The following is a 16960-nucleotide window of genomic DNA, read 5'->3' on the forward strand; positions in this document are numbered from 1 at the left end:
TTGCCGCCTGCTATAGACCACCCTCTGCCCCCAGCTGTGCTCTGGACACCATATGTGAACTGATTGCCCCCCATCTATCTTCAGAGCTCGTGCTGCTAGGCGAACTAAACTGGAACATGCTTAACACCCCAGCCATCCTACAATCTAAACTTGATGCCCTCAATCTCACACAAATTATCAATGAACCTACCAGGTACCTCCCCAAAGCCTTAAACATGGGCACCCTCATAGATATCATCCTAACCAACTTCCCCTCTAAATACACCTCTGCTGTCTTCAACCAAGATCTCAGCGATCACTGCCTCATTGCCTGCATCCGTAATGGGTCAGCGGTCAAACGACCTCCTCTCATCACTGTAAAACGCTCCCTGAAACACTTCAGCGAGCAGGCCTTTCTAATCGACCTGGCCGGGGTATCCTGGAAGGATATTGACCTCATCCCGTCAGTAGAGGATGCCTGGATATTTTTTAAAAATGCCTTCCTAACCATCTTAAATAAACATGCCCCATTCAAGAAATTTAGAACCAGGAACAGATATAGCCCTTGGTTCTCCCCAGACCTGACTGCCCTTAACCAACACAAAAACATCCTATGGCGTTCTGCATTAGCATCGAACAGCCCCCGTGATATGCAGCTGTTCAGGGAAGCTAGAAACCATTATACACAGGCAGTTAGAAAAGCCAAGGCTAGCTTTTTCAAGCAGAAATTTGCTTCTTGCAACACTAACTCAAAAAAGTTCTGGGACACTGTAAAGTCCATGGAGAATAAGAACACCTCCTCCCAGCTGCCCACTGCACTGAAGATAGGAAACACTGTCACCACTGATAAATCCACCATAATTGAACATTTCAATAAGCATTTTTCTACTGCTGGCCATGCTTTCCACCTGGCTACTCCTACCCCTGTCAACAGCACTGCACCCCCAACAGCAACTCGCCCAAGCCTTCCCCATTTCTCCTTCTCCCAAATCCATTCAGCTGATGTTCTGAAAGAGCTGCAAAATCTGGACCCCTACAAATCAGCCGGGCTAGACAATCTGGACCCTTTCTTTCTAAAATTATCTGCCGAAATTGTTGCCACCCCTATTACTAACCTGTTCAACCTCTCTTTCGTGTCGTCTGAGATTCCCAAAGATTGGAAAGCAGCTGCGGTCATCCCCCTCTTCAAAGGGGGGGACACTCTTGACCCAAACTGCTACAGACCTATATCTATCCTACCATGCCTTTCTAAGGTCTTCGAAAGCCAAGTCAACAAACAGATTACTGACCATTTTGAATCTCACCATACCTTCTCTGCTATGCAATCTGATTTCAGAGCTGGTCATGGGTGCACCTCAGCCACGCTCAAGGTCCTAAACGATATCTTAACCGCCATCGATAAGAAACATTACTGTGCAGCCGTATTCATTGATCTGGCCAAGGCTTTCGACTCTGTCAATCACCACATCCTCATCGGCAGACTCAACAGCCTTGGTTTCTCAAATGATTGCCTCGCCTGGTTCACCAACTACTTCTCTGATAGAGTTCAGTGTGTCGAATCGGAGGGTCTGTTGTCCGGACCTCTGGCAGTCTCTATGGGGGTGCCACAGGGTTCAATTCTTGGACCGACTCTCTTCTCTGTATACATCAATGAGGTCGCTCTTGCTGCTGGTGAGTCTCTGATCCACCTCTACGCAGACGACACCATTCTGTATACTTCCGGCCCTTCTTTGGACACTGTGTTAACAACCCTCCAGGCAAGCTTCAATGCCATACAACTCTCCTTCCGTGGCCTCCAATTGCTCTTAAATACAAGTAAAACTAAATGCATGCTCTTCAACCGATCGCTACCTGCACCTACCCGCCTGTCCAACATCACTACTCTGGACGGCTCTGACTTAGAATACGTGGACAACTACAAATACTTAGGTGTCTGGTTAGACTGTAAACTCTCCTTCCAGACCCATATCAAACATCTCCAATCCAAAGTTAAATCTAGAATTGGCTTCCTATTTCGCAACAAAGCATCCTTCACTCATGCTGCCAAACATACCCTTGTAAAACTGACCATCCTACCAATCCTCGACTTTGGCGATGTAATTTACAAAATAGCCTCCAATACCCTACTCAACAAATTGGATGCAGTCTATCACAGTGCAATCCGTTTTGTCACCAAAGCCCCATATACTACCCACCATTGCGACCTGTACGCTCTCGTTGGCTGGCCCTCGCTTCATACTCGTCGCCAAACCCACTGGCTCCATGTCATCTACAAGACCCTGCTAGGTAAAGTCCCCCCTTATCTCAGCTCGCTTGTCACCATAGCATCTCCCACCTGTAGCACACGCTCCAGCAGATATATCTCTCTAGTCACCCCCAAAACCAATTCTTTCTTTGGCCGCCTCTCTTTCCAGTTCTCTGCTGCCAATGACTGGAACGAACTACAAAAATCTCTGAAACTGGAAACACTTATCTCCCTCACTAGCTTTAAGCACCAACTGTCAGAGCAGCTCACAGATTACTGCACCTGTACATAGCCCACCTATAATTTAGCCCTATCAACTACCTCTTTCCCAACTGTATTTAATTTATTTATTTATTTTGATCCTTTGCACCCCATTATTTTTATTTCTACTTTGCACATTCTTCCATTGCAAAACTACCATTCCAGTGTTTTACTTGCTATATTGTATTTACCTTGCCACCAAGGCCTTTTTTGCCTTTACCTCCCTTCTCACCTCATTTGCTCACATTGTATATAGACTTGTTTATACTTTATTATTGACTGTATGTTTGTTTTACTCCATGTGTAACTCTGTGTTGTTGTATCTGTCGAACTGCTTTGCTTTATCTTGGCCAGGTCGCAATTGTAAATGAGAACTTGTTCTCAACTTGCCTACCTGGTTAAATAAAGGTAAAATAAAAATAAAAATAAAAAAAAGTATGGCTATGTATCTATTATTATGGCTATGTATCTATTATTATGGCTATGGGACTATTATTATGGCTATGTATCTATTATTATGGCGATGGGACTATTATTATGGCTATGTACAGTCGTATGAAAATGTTTGGGCACCCCTGACAATTTCCATGATTTCCATTTATAAATAATTGTGTGTTTGGATCAGCAATTTCATTTTGATCTATCAAATAACTGATGGACACAGTAATATTTCAGTAGTGAAATTAGGTTTATTGGATTAACAGAAAATGTGCAATATGCATCAAAACAAAATTAGACAGGTGCATACATTTGGGCACCCCAATAGAAAAATCACATCAATATTTAGTAGAGCCTCCTTTTGCTAAAATAACAGCCTCTAGACGCTTCCCATAGCCTCTAATGAGTTTCTGGATTCTGGATGAAGGTATTTTGGACCATTCTTCCTTACAAAACATCTCCAGTTCAGTTAGGTTTGATGGTTGCCAAGCATGGACAGCCCACTTCAAATCATCCCACAGATTCTCAATGATATTCAGGTCTGGGGACTGGGATGGCCGGATGGCTTGTTCCTCTGCATAAATGCCAGGGTAGATTTTGAGCAGTGTTTTGAGTCGTTGTCTTGTTGAAATATCCAGCCCCGGCATAACTTCAACTTTGTAACTGATTCTTCAACATTATTCCCAAGAATCTGCTGGTATTGAGTGGAATCCATGCGACCCTCAACTTTAACAAGATTCCCAGTACCGGCACTGGCCACACAGCATGATGTGCATCCCCACCTAATTTTACTGTGGGTAGCAAGTGTTTTTCTTGGAACGCTGTGTTCTTTTGCCGCCATGCATAATGTCCCTTGTTATGACCAAATAACTCAACCTTTGTTTCATCAGTCCACAGCATCTTATTCCAAAATGAAGCTGGCTTGTCCGAATGTGCGTCTGCATTCCTCAAGCGACTCTGTTTGTGGCGTGTGTGCAGGAAAGGCTTCTTCCGCATCACTCTCCCATACAGCTTCTCCTTGTGCAAAGTGCGCTGAATTGTTGAACGATGCACAGTGACACCATTTGCAGCAAGATGATGTTGAAGGTCTTTGGAGGTGGTCTGTGGGCTGTTTTTGACCGTTCTCACCATCCTTCGCCTTTGCCTCTCCGATATTTTACTTGGCCTGCCACTTCTGGCCTTAACCATAACTGTGCCTGTGGTCTTCCATTTCCTCACTATGTTCCTTACAGTGGACACTGACAGCTTAAATCTCTTTGTAGCCTTCCTCTAAACCATAATGTTGAACAATCTTTGTTTTCAGGTCATTTGAGAGTTGTTTTGAGGCCCCCATGTTGCCACTCTTCAGACGAGAGTCAAAGAGAACAACAACTTGCAATTGGCCACCTTAAATACCTTTTCTCATGATTGGATGCACTTGTCTATGAAGTTCAAGGCTTAATGAGCTCACCAAACCAATTGTGTGTTCCAATTCATCAGTGCTAAGTAGTTACAGGTATTCAAATCAACAGAATGATAAGGGTGCCCACATTAATGCATAGCCTATTTTTCACATCTGATTTAATTTCATACAACTTAATATTGCTACACTAAAAATCTTTGTCTGGACAATACCCCAGTACTCAGCTTTTATTAGAAAATGAATGGCATGCCACTGTGATCATTTTCTGTGACGACAGAGTAAATTATTATGCAGCCTCAGAGGAGTGCCCAAACTTTTTCATACGACTGTATCTATTATTATGGCTATGGGACTATTATTATGGCTATGTAACTATTAGTATGGCTATGTAACTATTATTATGGCTATGTACCTATTATTATGGCTATGTACCTATTATTATGGCTATGTATCTATTATTATGGCTATGTATATATTATTATGGCTATGTATCTATTATTATGGCTATGTATCTATTATTCTGTCTATGTATCTATTATTCTGGCTATGTATATATTATTCTGGCTATGTACCTATTATTATGGCTATGTACCTATTATTATGGCTATGTATCTATTATTATGGCTATGTATCTATTATTATGGTTATGTAATTATTATTATGGCTATGTACCTATTATTATGGCTATGGGACTATTATTATGGTTATGTAATTATTATTATGGCTATGTACCTATTATTATGGCTATGGGACTATTATTATGGCTATGTACCTATTATTATGGCTATGTAATTATTATTATGGCTATGTACCTATTATTATGGCTATATACCTATTATTATGGCTATGTACCTATTATTATGGCTATGTATATATTATTATGGCTATGTACCTATTATTATGGCTATGTAATTATTATTATGGCTATGTACCTATTATTATGGCTATATACCTATTATTATGGCTATGTACCTATTATTATGGCTATATACCTATTATTATGGCTATGTACCTATTATTATGGCTATGTAATTATTATTATGGCTTTGTACCTATTATTATGGCTATATACCGATTATTATGGCTATGTACCTATTATTATGGCTATATACCTATTATTATGGCTATGTACCTATTATTATGGCTATATACCTATTTCATGGCTATGTACCTATTATTATGGCTATGTAATTATTATTATGGCTATGTACCTATTATTATGGCTATATACCTATTATTATGGCTATGTACCTATTATTATGGCTATATACCTATTATTATGGCTATGTACCTATTATTATGGCTATATACCTATTATTATAGCTATGTACCTATTATTATGGCTATATACCTATTTTATGGCTATGTACCTATTATTATGGCTATGTAATTATTATTATGGCTATGTACCTATTATTATGGCTATATACCTATTATTATGGCCATGTAACTATAATTATGGTTATGTAACTATGTATTATGGCTATATAACTATGTATTATGGCTATATAACTATGTATTATGGCTATATAACTATGTATTATGGCTATATAACTATGTATTATGGCTATATACCTATTTTATGGCTATGTACCTATTATTATGGCTATGTAATTATTATCATGGCTATGTACCTATTATTATGGCTATATACCTATTATTATGGCCATGTAACTATAATTATGGTTATGTAACTATGTATTATGGCTATATAACTATGCATTATGGCTATATAACTATGTATTATGGCTATATAACTATGTATTATGGCTATATAACTATGTATTATGGCTATGTAACTGTAATTTTGGTTATGTAACTATGTATTATGGCTATATAACTATGCATTATGGCTATATAACTAGGTATTATGGCTATGTAACTATTATTATGGTATGTATTTCTCTATGTATATGTCTGCTGGGACTGAGTATATGTCAGAGGGTCACTTAAAAGAGAGAAAGTGAGAGAAAAAGAGGAGAGGAAAAGCTATTATGGGACACTACTGAACAGTGGGGGAGGATTTTGGGGGCCATTGCTGGATGGCCAGTGTCCTTCAGGGTCCTGGCGAAGGACTGCAGGCTCCATATTTAGGCGGTCTCAGAGAAAGCCTGTTCAATACTGCATGTATAATTAATGCTAGGTAATGCTAGACCTGGGTGTGGACCCTGCCTATCTGAAGCTGTGAGAGAGGGAGATGGAAATAGGGAGGAGAAGGAGAGAGAAAAATGCACTGTGGAAGGACTGAGAGAGAGAGAGAGAGAGAGAGAGAGAGAGAGAGAGAGAGAGAGAGAGAGAGAGAGAGAGAGAGAGAGAGAAGGGGGGAGGGAAGAAGAGGGATGCACTGCAGAGGAATTGAGAGCAAGAAGAGAGGACAGAAGTTTGAGTTCAGTTGAAGGGATTTAGTGAGAAAAATAGAATGAGAGAATGCAATGATTCATGGATGAGCCACTCCTTCACAATCAACTATCCACAGGAACACCAAATGTGTCAAATCATTATTTACCTGATTCCTAGATAAGAATGTAAAAGGCACACATAGCTATTACCATTACAGTATAATGCTCTCTAATGCTTATGATGCCTGTGATAAGCACTTCAATGTGAGGTTGAAGGCTTTCAACTATAATTGCTTTGGCACAGTGACTACAGGGCACTTTGACTGGACTTTGGCCTAAAACTATTTATGATGTGATTCTTTACCACCCTGAATCTACACTTTACCTTTAGTGTACACTCTACTTTAATGCCCACTATCTTTTTCTCTTGAGAAAGATTTCCTAATAGATACCATAATGCCCATCTCAGAATCCCCAGTGTCAAGAGACATACTGCCCTACCCCAGCCTCAGAAGAGGGGAGCTTTATGTTTGGTTAGGTTTACACATTCAAGAGTGAATACAGTGTATACACTCTTAGAAAAAAAGGTGCTATCTAGAACCAAAAAGGGTTCTTTGGCTGTCCCCATAGGATAACCCTTTGAAGAACCCCTTTTACTTCCATGGGTTCCATGTAGAACACTTTCAACAGAGAGTTCTACGTGGAACCCAAAAGAGTTCTACCTGGAACAAAGAGGGTTCTACCTCTACCAGGAACCAAAAATGGTTCTCCTACTGTATGGGGACAGCCACAGAACCCTTTTGGAACCCTTTTTTTCTAAGACTGTAGAGTGTGTGACTTGTATTTATACTCTCTTAGAATATATCCAATGCCAAGACATCACACACCAAATGCCCCATCCCAGACACTAGATACCCAGATATGATCCAGGAATATCTACTGTGTAACCCCTAGGTACCGCATACCAACTTTTCCTCCCAAATACCAGATACAGATTGAACACCCTATCTCAGATAGCAGATAGTTAATGCTGAAACGTCAACCTAAATGCCATGTCCACCTTTTTGAACCAGGAATAAAAAGATACAGACCACCAGGCATTTTGCCTCCCAGCCTCTTCCCTGGATGTTCAGCTTCAGCTGGAATCCCCTCAGGGCTCTTACCTTCAAAGGAGGACATGGGCTCCAGGATGCCAAAGCCCTTGAGCACTGCCACAAACATTATCATGACCACGCCAATGGCGAACAGCTCCATACCCTGGATCTGGATCCCCATGGCTGGGAGAGGGCAGGGGGAGCCTGCTGAGGGCAAGCCCACACACAGAGGCCTTGCGTGAGAGACTCCAGCAGGTGCAAAGTTCGTGATAATAATAGTCTCTGTTGTTGAACAACAGATGCTATACTTTGAGGCTTGGCTAAGCCTGTCAGGTTGTACTAACATAAGGCACTGAGCAGCATGAGAGAATGGCCAACAAAATGGATATTAAATGTAAACGATTATGGAATGGAAAATATCCAAAAGTGGGTAGACACAGAAAAAAGCCCTCTTCAGATCTGATGCGTGGGAAAATAGAGGTTTAGTCAAAGGTCGCCTATTTTGATGGTGAGGAGGGATCTAAAGTTAAAGTTGAAGTCATTCTTCCAGAGTCGTTCTCAAAGATCCAGAAATATAGCCAGTTGATAGAGCATCACTACACAGCTTTACAGTCCAAAGAGTAAACATCAATCATCATAGGAGTTGTCATTTGTTGGACAATGATCTCTGGATAAAAACACATTTAGGAATTAGACAATTCCCATCAATCAGCTGTATCCATGTGATGTCCAGTTTATGATGTGTCTTAAAACTCTGAATCATTGAAGTGAATCTGATTACTGACTTGCTGACACAGGAAAGTGTGTAGAAGGGAAGTGGTGAGAGTGAAATCACTTCACTGTGATCATCTCATCTTTCCCACGATATCAACAGAAATATAAGAACAACCAACTTAAAGACACGGATTCTCTGAACTTAAACTATTCCCGCTCTGTGAATGAAACATAAAACCAACGTGCCTAAATAGAGGCCTTTCCCTTCCTTATTTTAGATCTTGTCATATTATATGTATAGATCTGTTAGCAAATCAATTAATCGATCAATCAATCCACCATATAATCAATACTATAACTGACAGACCTGACAGATACTGAAAGATCTGTAGTCACCACTTTCTAAGGCACTACGAACAATCTTCACACTTATTTCTCTTTTTTCCAACCATTCCTCCCTATTTCTCTCAGTAACAGATAGTCCAGTCCAGTTCAATCGAATCCGGTCCAGATCTGGTTTGGTTCAATCCAGGTATGATCTGATTCAGGCTAATATGGTCCAGGCCTTGTTTGGTCCAATATTTCCAGTCCAGTTTAGTCCAGGTAGTGACCACAGAGTGGTCCAAAGGATTGGGTCCGTGTAGGGCTGAGAGAGATCCAATGGACTGAAGAGCGAGCACCGCCCTTCCCTTACCGCCAGGCGTCTTCCCTTCTCTCCTCTTCTGCTCTCTCTTTCTTGCTCTTTCTTTCTTTCACTCTCTCTCTCTCTCTCTCTCCCTCTCACTGTCTTTCCAATGTCAATACTGGGGGCTGCTATCGCTTTCAACTTGTTCACCCCACTCTCCTTCCGTCTCTCTCTCTCCTCTCTCCCACTTTCCTGTAAGAAACCACCGATGATGAAGTTACAGTGGGCAGCCCGGTGAATCCCTCCATCCAGTCCACCCCTCCTCTCTTTCTGTCCATATTGCTGGTCCTCTCCCACTCTCTCTCTCTCTCTCTCTCTCTCTTTCCAGCTGCCCTCCATCCCCATATTCATTCCTTCACTCTTTCCAACCACAGGCTCAGTATCTCCTTCTGATCCATCCTTTATTCTCTCTCTCTCCCTGACCTCCCCCTCTCTCTCTCTCTCTGCCCCCATGGTCCCCCCCCCCCCCCTCCCCCTTTGCACTCTTTCTTGCTTGGGCACCACGGGTGAAGACATTTACAGACTGAAAAGAGAGAGGGATCAAATACACACACACACATATCACAGTCACATCACACTCACAGTCACACACAAAGATCAAATAGCAGACACCCCCGCCCCATTCATACTCCCCCTCTCTCTTTCCTTTCCTCTCCTAGAGACAGAAAGAAATAGAGACGAGATTTCTACTGCAATGTTACAGGTTTCATTTTAAAGTGCTTTTGAATCAAACTAACATAGACCACTGTTCTGTTAGTAAGCACACACACACACACACACACACACACACACACACACACACACACACACACACACACACACAGACACACACACACACACACACACACACACACACACACACACACACACTGCAAGTGCTAAACAATGGTTGTTTTTTCTGTATGTGTGCATCCACACATGAGTGTGCACTTGCGAATGCATTGAGTGTGAGATGGTGATAGAGACAGGTGTGTGTGTCTCTGTGTGTGTGTGTGTGTGTGTGTGTGTGTGTGTGCACTAATGCATTGATGGAGACGGGGAGAGGCCAGAGAGAGAGATAAATCGACCTGTGGTGAGCCTCTCCCCTCTCCTCTGTCCTCTGCTCCTACCTCCACAGCACTAACCATAATACTCCATGTCCTCATATTTACACACTACATGTTAGGGAAGCCTACTTGCCATCCTGTGACCCAAAAAGTGTGTGTATGTGTGAAAGAAACTGATCCTTGTCCTAATCTTCATTTAATCTTGTGTACTATTCTTATTATGTTTTCTGCCTGCCTGCCTGCCTGCCTGCCTGCCCGCCCGCCCTCGCTCGACTGCCCGCCTGCCCTCGCTCGACTTTCTTCATTAACTTTTTCACCCCGGATGCTTTATCTGGACATGGTTCTACAGGACCTCCATCAGCCGAAGCTAAGTAGTAACATTAACATTATGCCTTCTAATTGCAGTCGCTGTACTCATAATATACTCATAACATACAGGAGAACAATCGCCTTATGGTGAGGATAGCCGTGCTGCAAGCCCAGCTTCAGATGCAATTGTTAGGCAAGGATAATTTATGTGAAGGAACGGATGAAACAGCATCTGTGCCACCAATATGTACAGATAGAGTATAAATCCCCTCGCACAGTCCCCGCAGCCGGACAATTTTCTCATGGCTTCTGGAAGGAAATGCTGTAGGAATGCTCAACCGGTGTCGCTCTTTCAGCCATTAAGCAACGAGTCGGAGTCAGAGGCGGAGCCTTCTCTGGTCTCTCCTCCACTCGTTACGGGGTCTGAGACGCCAAAGCCTCCCACTATTAGCACTGACAAATTGAAAACCCTAGTCATTGGCGACTCCATTACCCGCAGTATTAGACTTAAAACAAATCATCCAGCGATCATACACTGTTTACCAGGGGGCAGGGCTACCGATGTTAAGGCTAATCTGAAGATGGTACTGGCTAAGGCTAAAACTGTAGAGTGTTGAGAGTATAGAGATATTGTTATCCACGTCGCCACCAACGATGTTAGGATGAAACAGTCAGAGGTCACCAAGGGCAACACAGCTTCAGCGTGTAAATCAGCTAGAAAGATGTGTCGGCATCTGGCCCCCTCCCAGTTAGGGGGAGCGATAAGCTCTAGACCTCCTCCATTCCTGTCATTATTGAAAGAGATTGTGATACCTCACATCTCAAAATAGGGCTACTTAATGTTAGATCCCTCACTTCTAAGGCAGTTATAGTCAATGAACTAATCACTGATCATAATCTTAATGTGATTGGCCTGACTGAAACATTCCTTAAGCCTGATGAATTTACTGTGTTAAATGAAGCCTCTCCTCCTGGTTACACTAGTGACCATGTCCCCTGCACCACCCGCAAAGGCGGAGGTGTTGCTAACATTTATGATAGCAAATTTCAATTTGCAAACAAAAAAATGACTGCGTTTTCGTCTTTTGAGCTTCTATTCATGAAACATATGCAGTCTACTCAATCACTTTTTTTTATAGCTACTGTTTACAGGCCTCCTGGGCCGTATACAACTTTCCTCACTGAGTTCCCTGAATTCCTGGACCTACTCATTGCCACAGTCATACTCTGGACCTAGTTTTGTCCCGTGGAATAAATATTGTTGATCTTAATGTTTTTCCTCATAATCTTGGACTATCGGACCACCATTTTATTACGTTTGCAATCGCAACAAATAATCTACTCAGAACCCAACCAAGGATCATCAAAAGCTGTGCTATAAATTCTCGGACAACCCAAAGATTCCTAGATGCCCTTCCAGACTCCCTCCAGCTACCTAAGGACATCAGAGTACAAAAATCGGTTAACCACCTAACTGAGAAACTAAATGTAACCTTGCGTAATAACCTAAATGCAGTCGCACCTGAGCCCTGAAGCATGCTTCCAGAAAATACCTGAGCCCTGAAGCATGCTTCCAGAAAATACCTGAGCCCTGAAGCATGCTTCCAGAAAATACCTGAGCCCTGAAGCATGCTTCCAGAAAATACCTGAGCCCTGAAGCATGCTTCCAGAAAATACCTGAGCCCTGAAGCATGCTTCCAGAAAATACCTGAGCCCTGAAGCATGCTTCCAGAAAATACCTGAGCCCTGAAGCATGCTTCCAGAAAATACCTGAGCCCTGAAGCATGCTCCCAGAAAATACCTGAGCACTGAAGCTTCCAGAAAACTGGAACGGAAATGCTGTTACACCAAATTGGAAGTCTTCCGACTAGCTTGGAGAGACGGTACCGTGCGGTATCGATGAGCCCTCACTGCTGCTCCATCATCCTACTTTTACAACTTGAGGAGAATAACAATCCAAAATGTATTTTTGACCGTGTTGCAAAGCTAACTAAAAAGCAGCATTCCCTAAGAGAGGATTGCTTTCACTTCAGCAGTGATAACGAAAAGATCTTTGACGAAAAGACCATTAGTAAGCAAATAACGGACTCCTCTTTAAATCTGCGTATTTCTCCAAAGCTCAGTTGTCCTGAGTCTGCACAACACTGGCAGGACCTAGGATCAAGGAAAACACGTTTTGAAATACTTTATCTCTTGACACATTGATGAAAATAGTCATGGCCTCTAAACCTTCAACTAATCTACTGAAAGAGCTGCTTCCTGTGCTTGGCCCTCCTATGTTGAACATAATAAACGGCTCTCTATCCACCGGATGTGTACCAAACTCACTAAAAGTGGCAGTAATAAAGCCTCTCTTGAAAAAGACAAACCTTGACCAGAAAATATTTTTAAAAACTATCGACCTATATCAAATCTCCCATTCCTCTCAATTTCTTTAGAAAAAGCTGTTGCACAGCAACTCACTGCCTTCCTGAAGACAAACAATGTGTACGAAATTCTTCAGTCTGGTTTTAGACCCCATCATTGCACTGCGACTGCACTTGTGAAGGTGATAAATTACCTTTTAATGGCTTCAGACCGAGGCTCTGCATCTGTCCTCGTGCTCCTAGACCTTAGTGCTACTTTTGATACCATCGATAACCACATTCTTTTGGAGAGATTGAAAACCCAAATTGGTCTACACGGACAAGTTCTGGCCTGGTTTAGATCTTATCTGTCAGAAAGATATCAGTTTGTCTCTGTGAAGGTTTTGTCCTCTGACAAATCAACTGTACATTTCGATTCCGTTTTAGTACCACTATTCTTTTCACTATATATTTTACCTCTTGGGGATGTCATTTGGAAACATAATGTTAACTTTCACTGCTATGCGGGCGATACACAGCTGTACATTTCAATAATGTACAACAATGAAGCCACAAAATTGCCCTCCCTGGAAGCCTGTGTTTCAGACATAAGGAAGTGGATGGTGGCAGATGTTTTACTTTTAAACTCGGACAAAACAGAGATGCTAGTTCTAGGTCCTAAGAATCAAAGAGATCTTTCGTTGGATCTGACAATTAATCTTAATGGTTGTACAGTCGTCTCAAATAAAACTGTGAAGGACCTCGGCTTACTCTGTACCCTGATCTCTCTTTTGACAAACATATCAAGACTGTTTCAAAGACAGCTTTTTCCCATCTACGTAACATTGCAAAAATCTGAAACTTTCCATCCAAAAATGATGCAGAAAAATGTATTCATGCTTGTGTCACTTCTAGATTAGACTACTGCAATGCTCTACTTTCTGGCTACCCGGATAAAGCACTAAATAAACTTCAGTTAGTACTAAACACAGCTGCTATAATCTTGACTAGAACCAAAAAATGTGATCACATTACTCCAGTGCTAGCCTCTCTACACTGGCTTCCTGTTAAGGCTAGGGCTGATTTCAAGGTTTTACTGCTAACCTACAAAGCATTACATGGGCTTGCTCCTACCTATTTTTCCAATTTGGTCCTGCCGTACATACCTGCACGTACGCTACGGTCACAATACACGTACGCTACGGTCACAATACAAGTACGCTACGGTCACAAGACACAGGCCTCCTTATTGTCTCTAGAATTTCTACACAAACAGTTGGAGACAGGGCTTTCTCCTATAGAGCTCCATTTTTATGGAATGGTCTACCTACCCATGTGAGAGACGCAGACTCCGTCTCAACCTTTAAGTCTTTATTGAAGGCGCATCTCTTCAGTAGGTCATATGATTGAGTGTAGTCTGGCCCAGGGGTGTGAAGGTGGCCGAAAAGGCACTGGAGCGACGAACCGTCCTTGCTGTCTCTGCCGGTTCCCCTCTTTCCACTGGGATTCTCTGCCTCTAACCCTATTATGGCGACTGAGTCACTGGCTTACTGGTGCTCTCCACGCCATCCCTAGGAGGGGTGGGTCACTTGAGTGGGTTCAGTCACTGACGTGATCTTCCTGTCTGGGTTGGCGCCCCCCTCAGGTTCGTGCCGTGGCGGAGATCTTCGTGGGCTATACTCAGGCTTGTCTCAGGATGGTAAGTTGGTAGTTGAAGATACGTATCCCTCTAGTGGTGTGTGGGCTGTGCTTTAGCAAAGTGGGTGGGGTTATATTTTGCCTGGTTGGCCCTGTCCGGTGGTATCGTCGGACGGGGCCACAGTTTCTCCCGACCCCTCCTGTCTCAACTTCCAGTATTTATGCTGCAATAGTTTATAAGTCGGGGGGCTAGGGTCAGTCTGTTATATCTGGAGTATTTCTCCTGTCTTATCTGGTGTTCTGTGTGAATTGAAATATGCTCCCTCTAATTCTCTGTATAGCACTTTATGACATGGCTGATGTAAAAAGGGATTTATAAATACATTTGATTGATTGATGTGTGCATGTGTGTGTCATCGCAGCCAGCATCACTGCAAAGATTAGCTCATTATCTAATTTGCCCATCTCCAGCTCCAGTCCCAGCTCCTACCACAGCCCCAGCCCCATCCCCATCTCCAGCTCCAGTCCCAGCTCCTACCACAGCCCCAGCCCCATGCCCATCTCCAGCTCCAGTCCCAGCTCCTACCACAGCCCCAGCCCCATCCCCATCTCCAGCTCCAGTCCCAGCTCCTACCACAGCCCCAGCCCCATGCCCATCTCCAGCTCCAGTCCCAGCTCCTACCACAGCCCCAGCCCCATCCCCATCTCCAGCTCCAGTCCCAGCTCCTACCACAGCCCCAGCCCCATGCCCATCTCCAGCTCCAGTCCCAGCTCCTACCACAGCCCCAGCCCCATCCCCATCTCCAGCTCCAGTCCCAGCTCCTACCACAGCCCCAGCCCCATGCCCATCTCCAGCTCCAGTCCCAGCTCCTACCACAGCCCCAGCCCCATCCCCATCTCCAGCTCCAGTCCCAGCTCCTACCACAGCCCCATCCCCATCTCCAGCTCCAGTCCCAGCTCCTACCACAGCCCCAGCTCCAGCCCCATCCCCATCTCCATCTCCATCTCCAGTCCCAGCTCCTACCACAACCCCATCTCCAGCTCCAGTCCCATCTCCATCTCCAGTCCCAGCTCCTACCACAACCCCATCTCCAGCTCCAGTCCCATCTCCAGCTCCAGTCCCAGCTCCTACCACAACCCCATCTCCAGCTCCAGTCCCATCTCCAGCTCCAGTCCCAGCTCCTACCACAACCCCATCTCCAGCTCCATCCCCATCTCCAGCTCCAGTCCCAGCCCCAGACTCTGGACAGATGAGCCATAGATAGCCTGAGGATTGATCCATGCTATCCGTATCTGGCTGGTGAAAACAGTCATACTGTAGCAGAGTCACAGGGTCCAAAACACAAACAGACAAGATACACTAACAGACAAGATACACAAACAGACAAGATACACAAACAGACAAGATACCCAAATGTCAATATGGACATGTCTAAATACTGCTTTTAAACACTGTAGATCCATCTTCAGAACATAAAAAAATGGTCACATGCTTCATAGACAACAACAGGTGGAGGGAGACTTAGAGGGATTGAGTGAGTGGGAGAGATAGAGAAAAGAAAGATAAAAAAAAGAAAATAGGAGAATTTAGGAAAAGTGTACAACTGATGGGTTCTTGAGAATATATTGAGGGAGTAGAGAGATAGAGTACATGTGATAGTGTACAGTAGCTGAGCAGTGGTATCTAGCAGCATTATGGTGACAGTCAGACAGAGAAAAGGAGATAAAATAAAGAGAAGTAGAGAGAGAAGTGAGAGCCTACCTGAGCGGTGGTAGCGTGCAGCACTATGGCGACAGTCAGACAGACAGCTGGGGCGAAACAGACGCCTCCGGGCCTCCAGGGAGAGAGCTGCCATCACAGCACCCATAGCAACCACACCAGATGAGACTCCACAAGACAACTAGTGCCTAGACTATACCACCCTAGACAAGACTAGACTCCAACTCGGAATAGAGTAGCAAACTAGATGACTAGAGACTCCAATGAGATGAGATTAGGCTAATCGATACAGGAGTCCTAGAAGAGACAGCTAACTATACACTAGACTCAACTAAAGAATCCTACAAGACAAGATGAGACTTTGAGACACACTGCAGAGTGATCCACTCAGATAATAAACTAATAATAAAGTCAACTCTCAGATAATAACTATTCTACCTGTCATATCAAACTACAGCCCGACAGATCACAGAACAGATTGAACTGACGCTGACAATTGTGTGGAGAGGACAGACGATGTGTGTGTGTGTGTATGTGTGTGTGTCACATTTTCTAGCTGGGCTTGAGTCAGACCCAGATGAAGAGAGAGCAAGAGAGAGAGAGAGAGAGAGAGAGAGAGAGAGAGCAAGAGAGAGCAAGAGAGAGAGAGAGAGAGAGAGAGAGAGAGAGAGAAGAGAGAGAAGAGAGAGAGAAGAGAGAGTAGAGAGAGAGAGAGAGAGAGAGAGAAGAGAGAGTAGAGAGAGAG

General features: G+C 43.5%; 1 protein-coding gene across 1 annotated transcript in view; it reads right to left on the reverse strand.

Annotated features, from left to right (window-relative positions):
* Window positions 1-16445, reverse strand: part of LOC110536207 (calsenilin) — a 44769-nt gene extending 28324 nt beyond the window's left edge. Inside the window, exon 1 of the mRNA XM_090190935.1 lies at window positions 16258-16445. Coding sequence (XP_090047061.1) covers window positions 16258-16363 — 106 coding nt within the window. The 5' untranslated portion in view covers window positions 16364-16445. The remainder of the gene's footprint in view (window positions 1-16257) is intronic.
* Window positions 16446-16960: the final 515 nt, after the last annotated feature.

The sequence above is a fragment of the Oncorhynchus mykiss genome, chromosome 11 (assembly GCF_057628025.1).
Source record: "Oncorhynchus mykiss isolate SJ-2025 chromosome 11, ASM5762802v1, whole genome shotgun sequence".
Classification (NCBI taxonomy): Eukaryota; Metazoa; Chordata; class Actinopteri; order Salmoniformes; family Salmonidae; genus Oncorhynchus; species Oncorhynchus mykiss.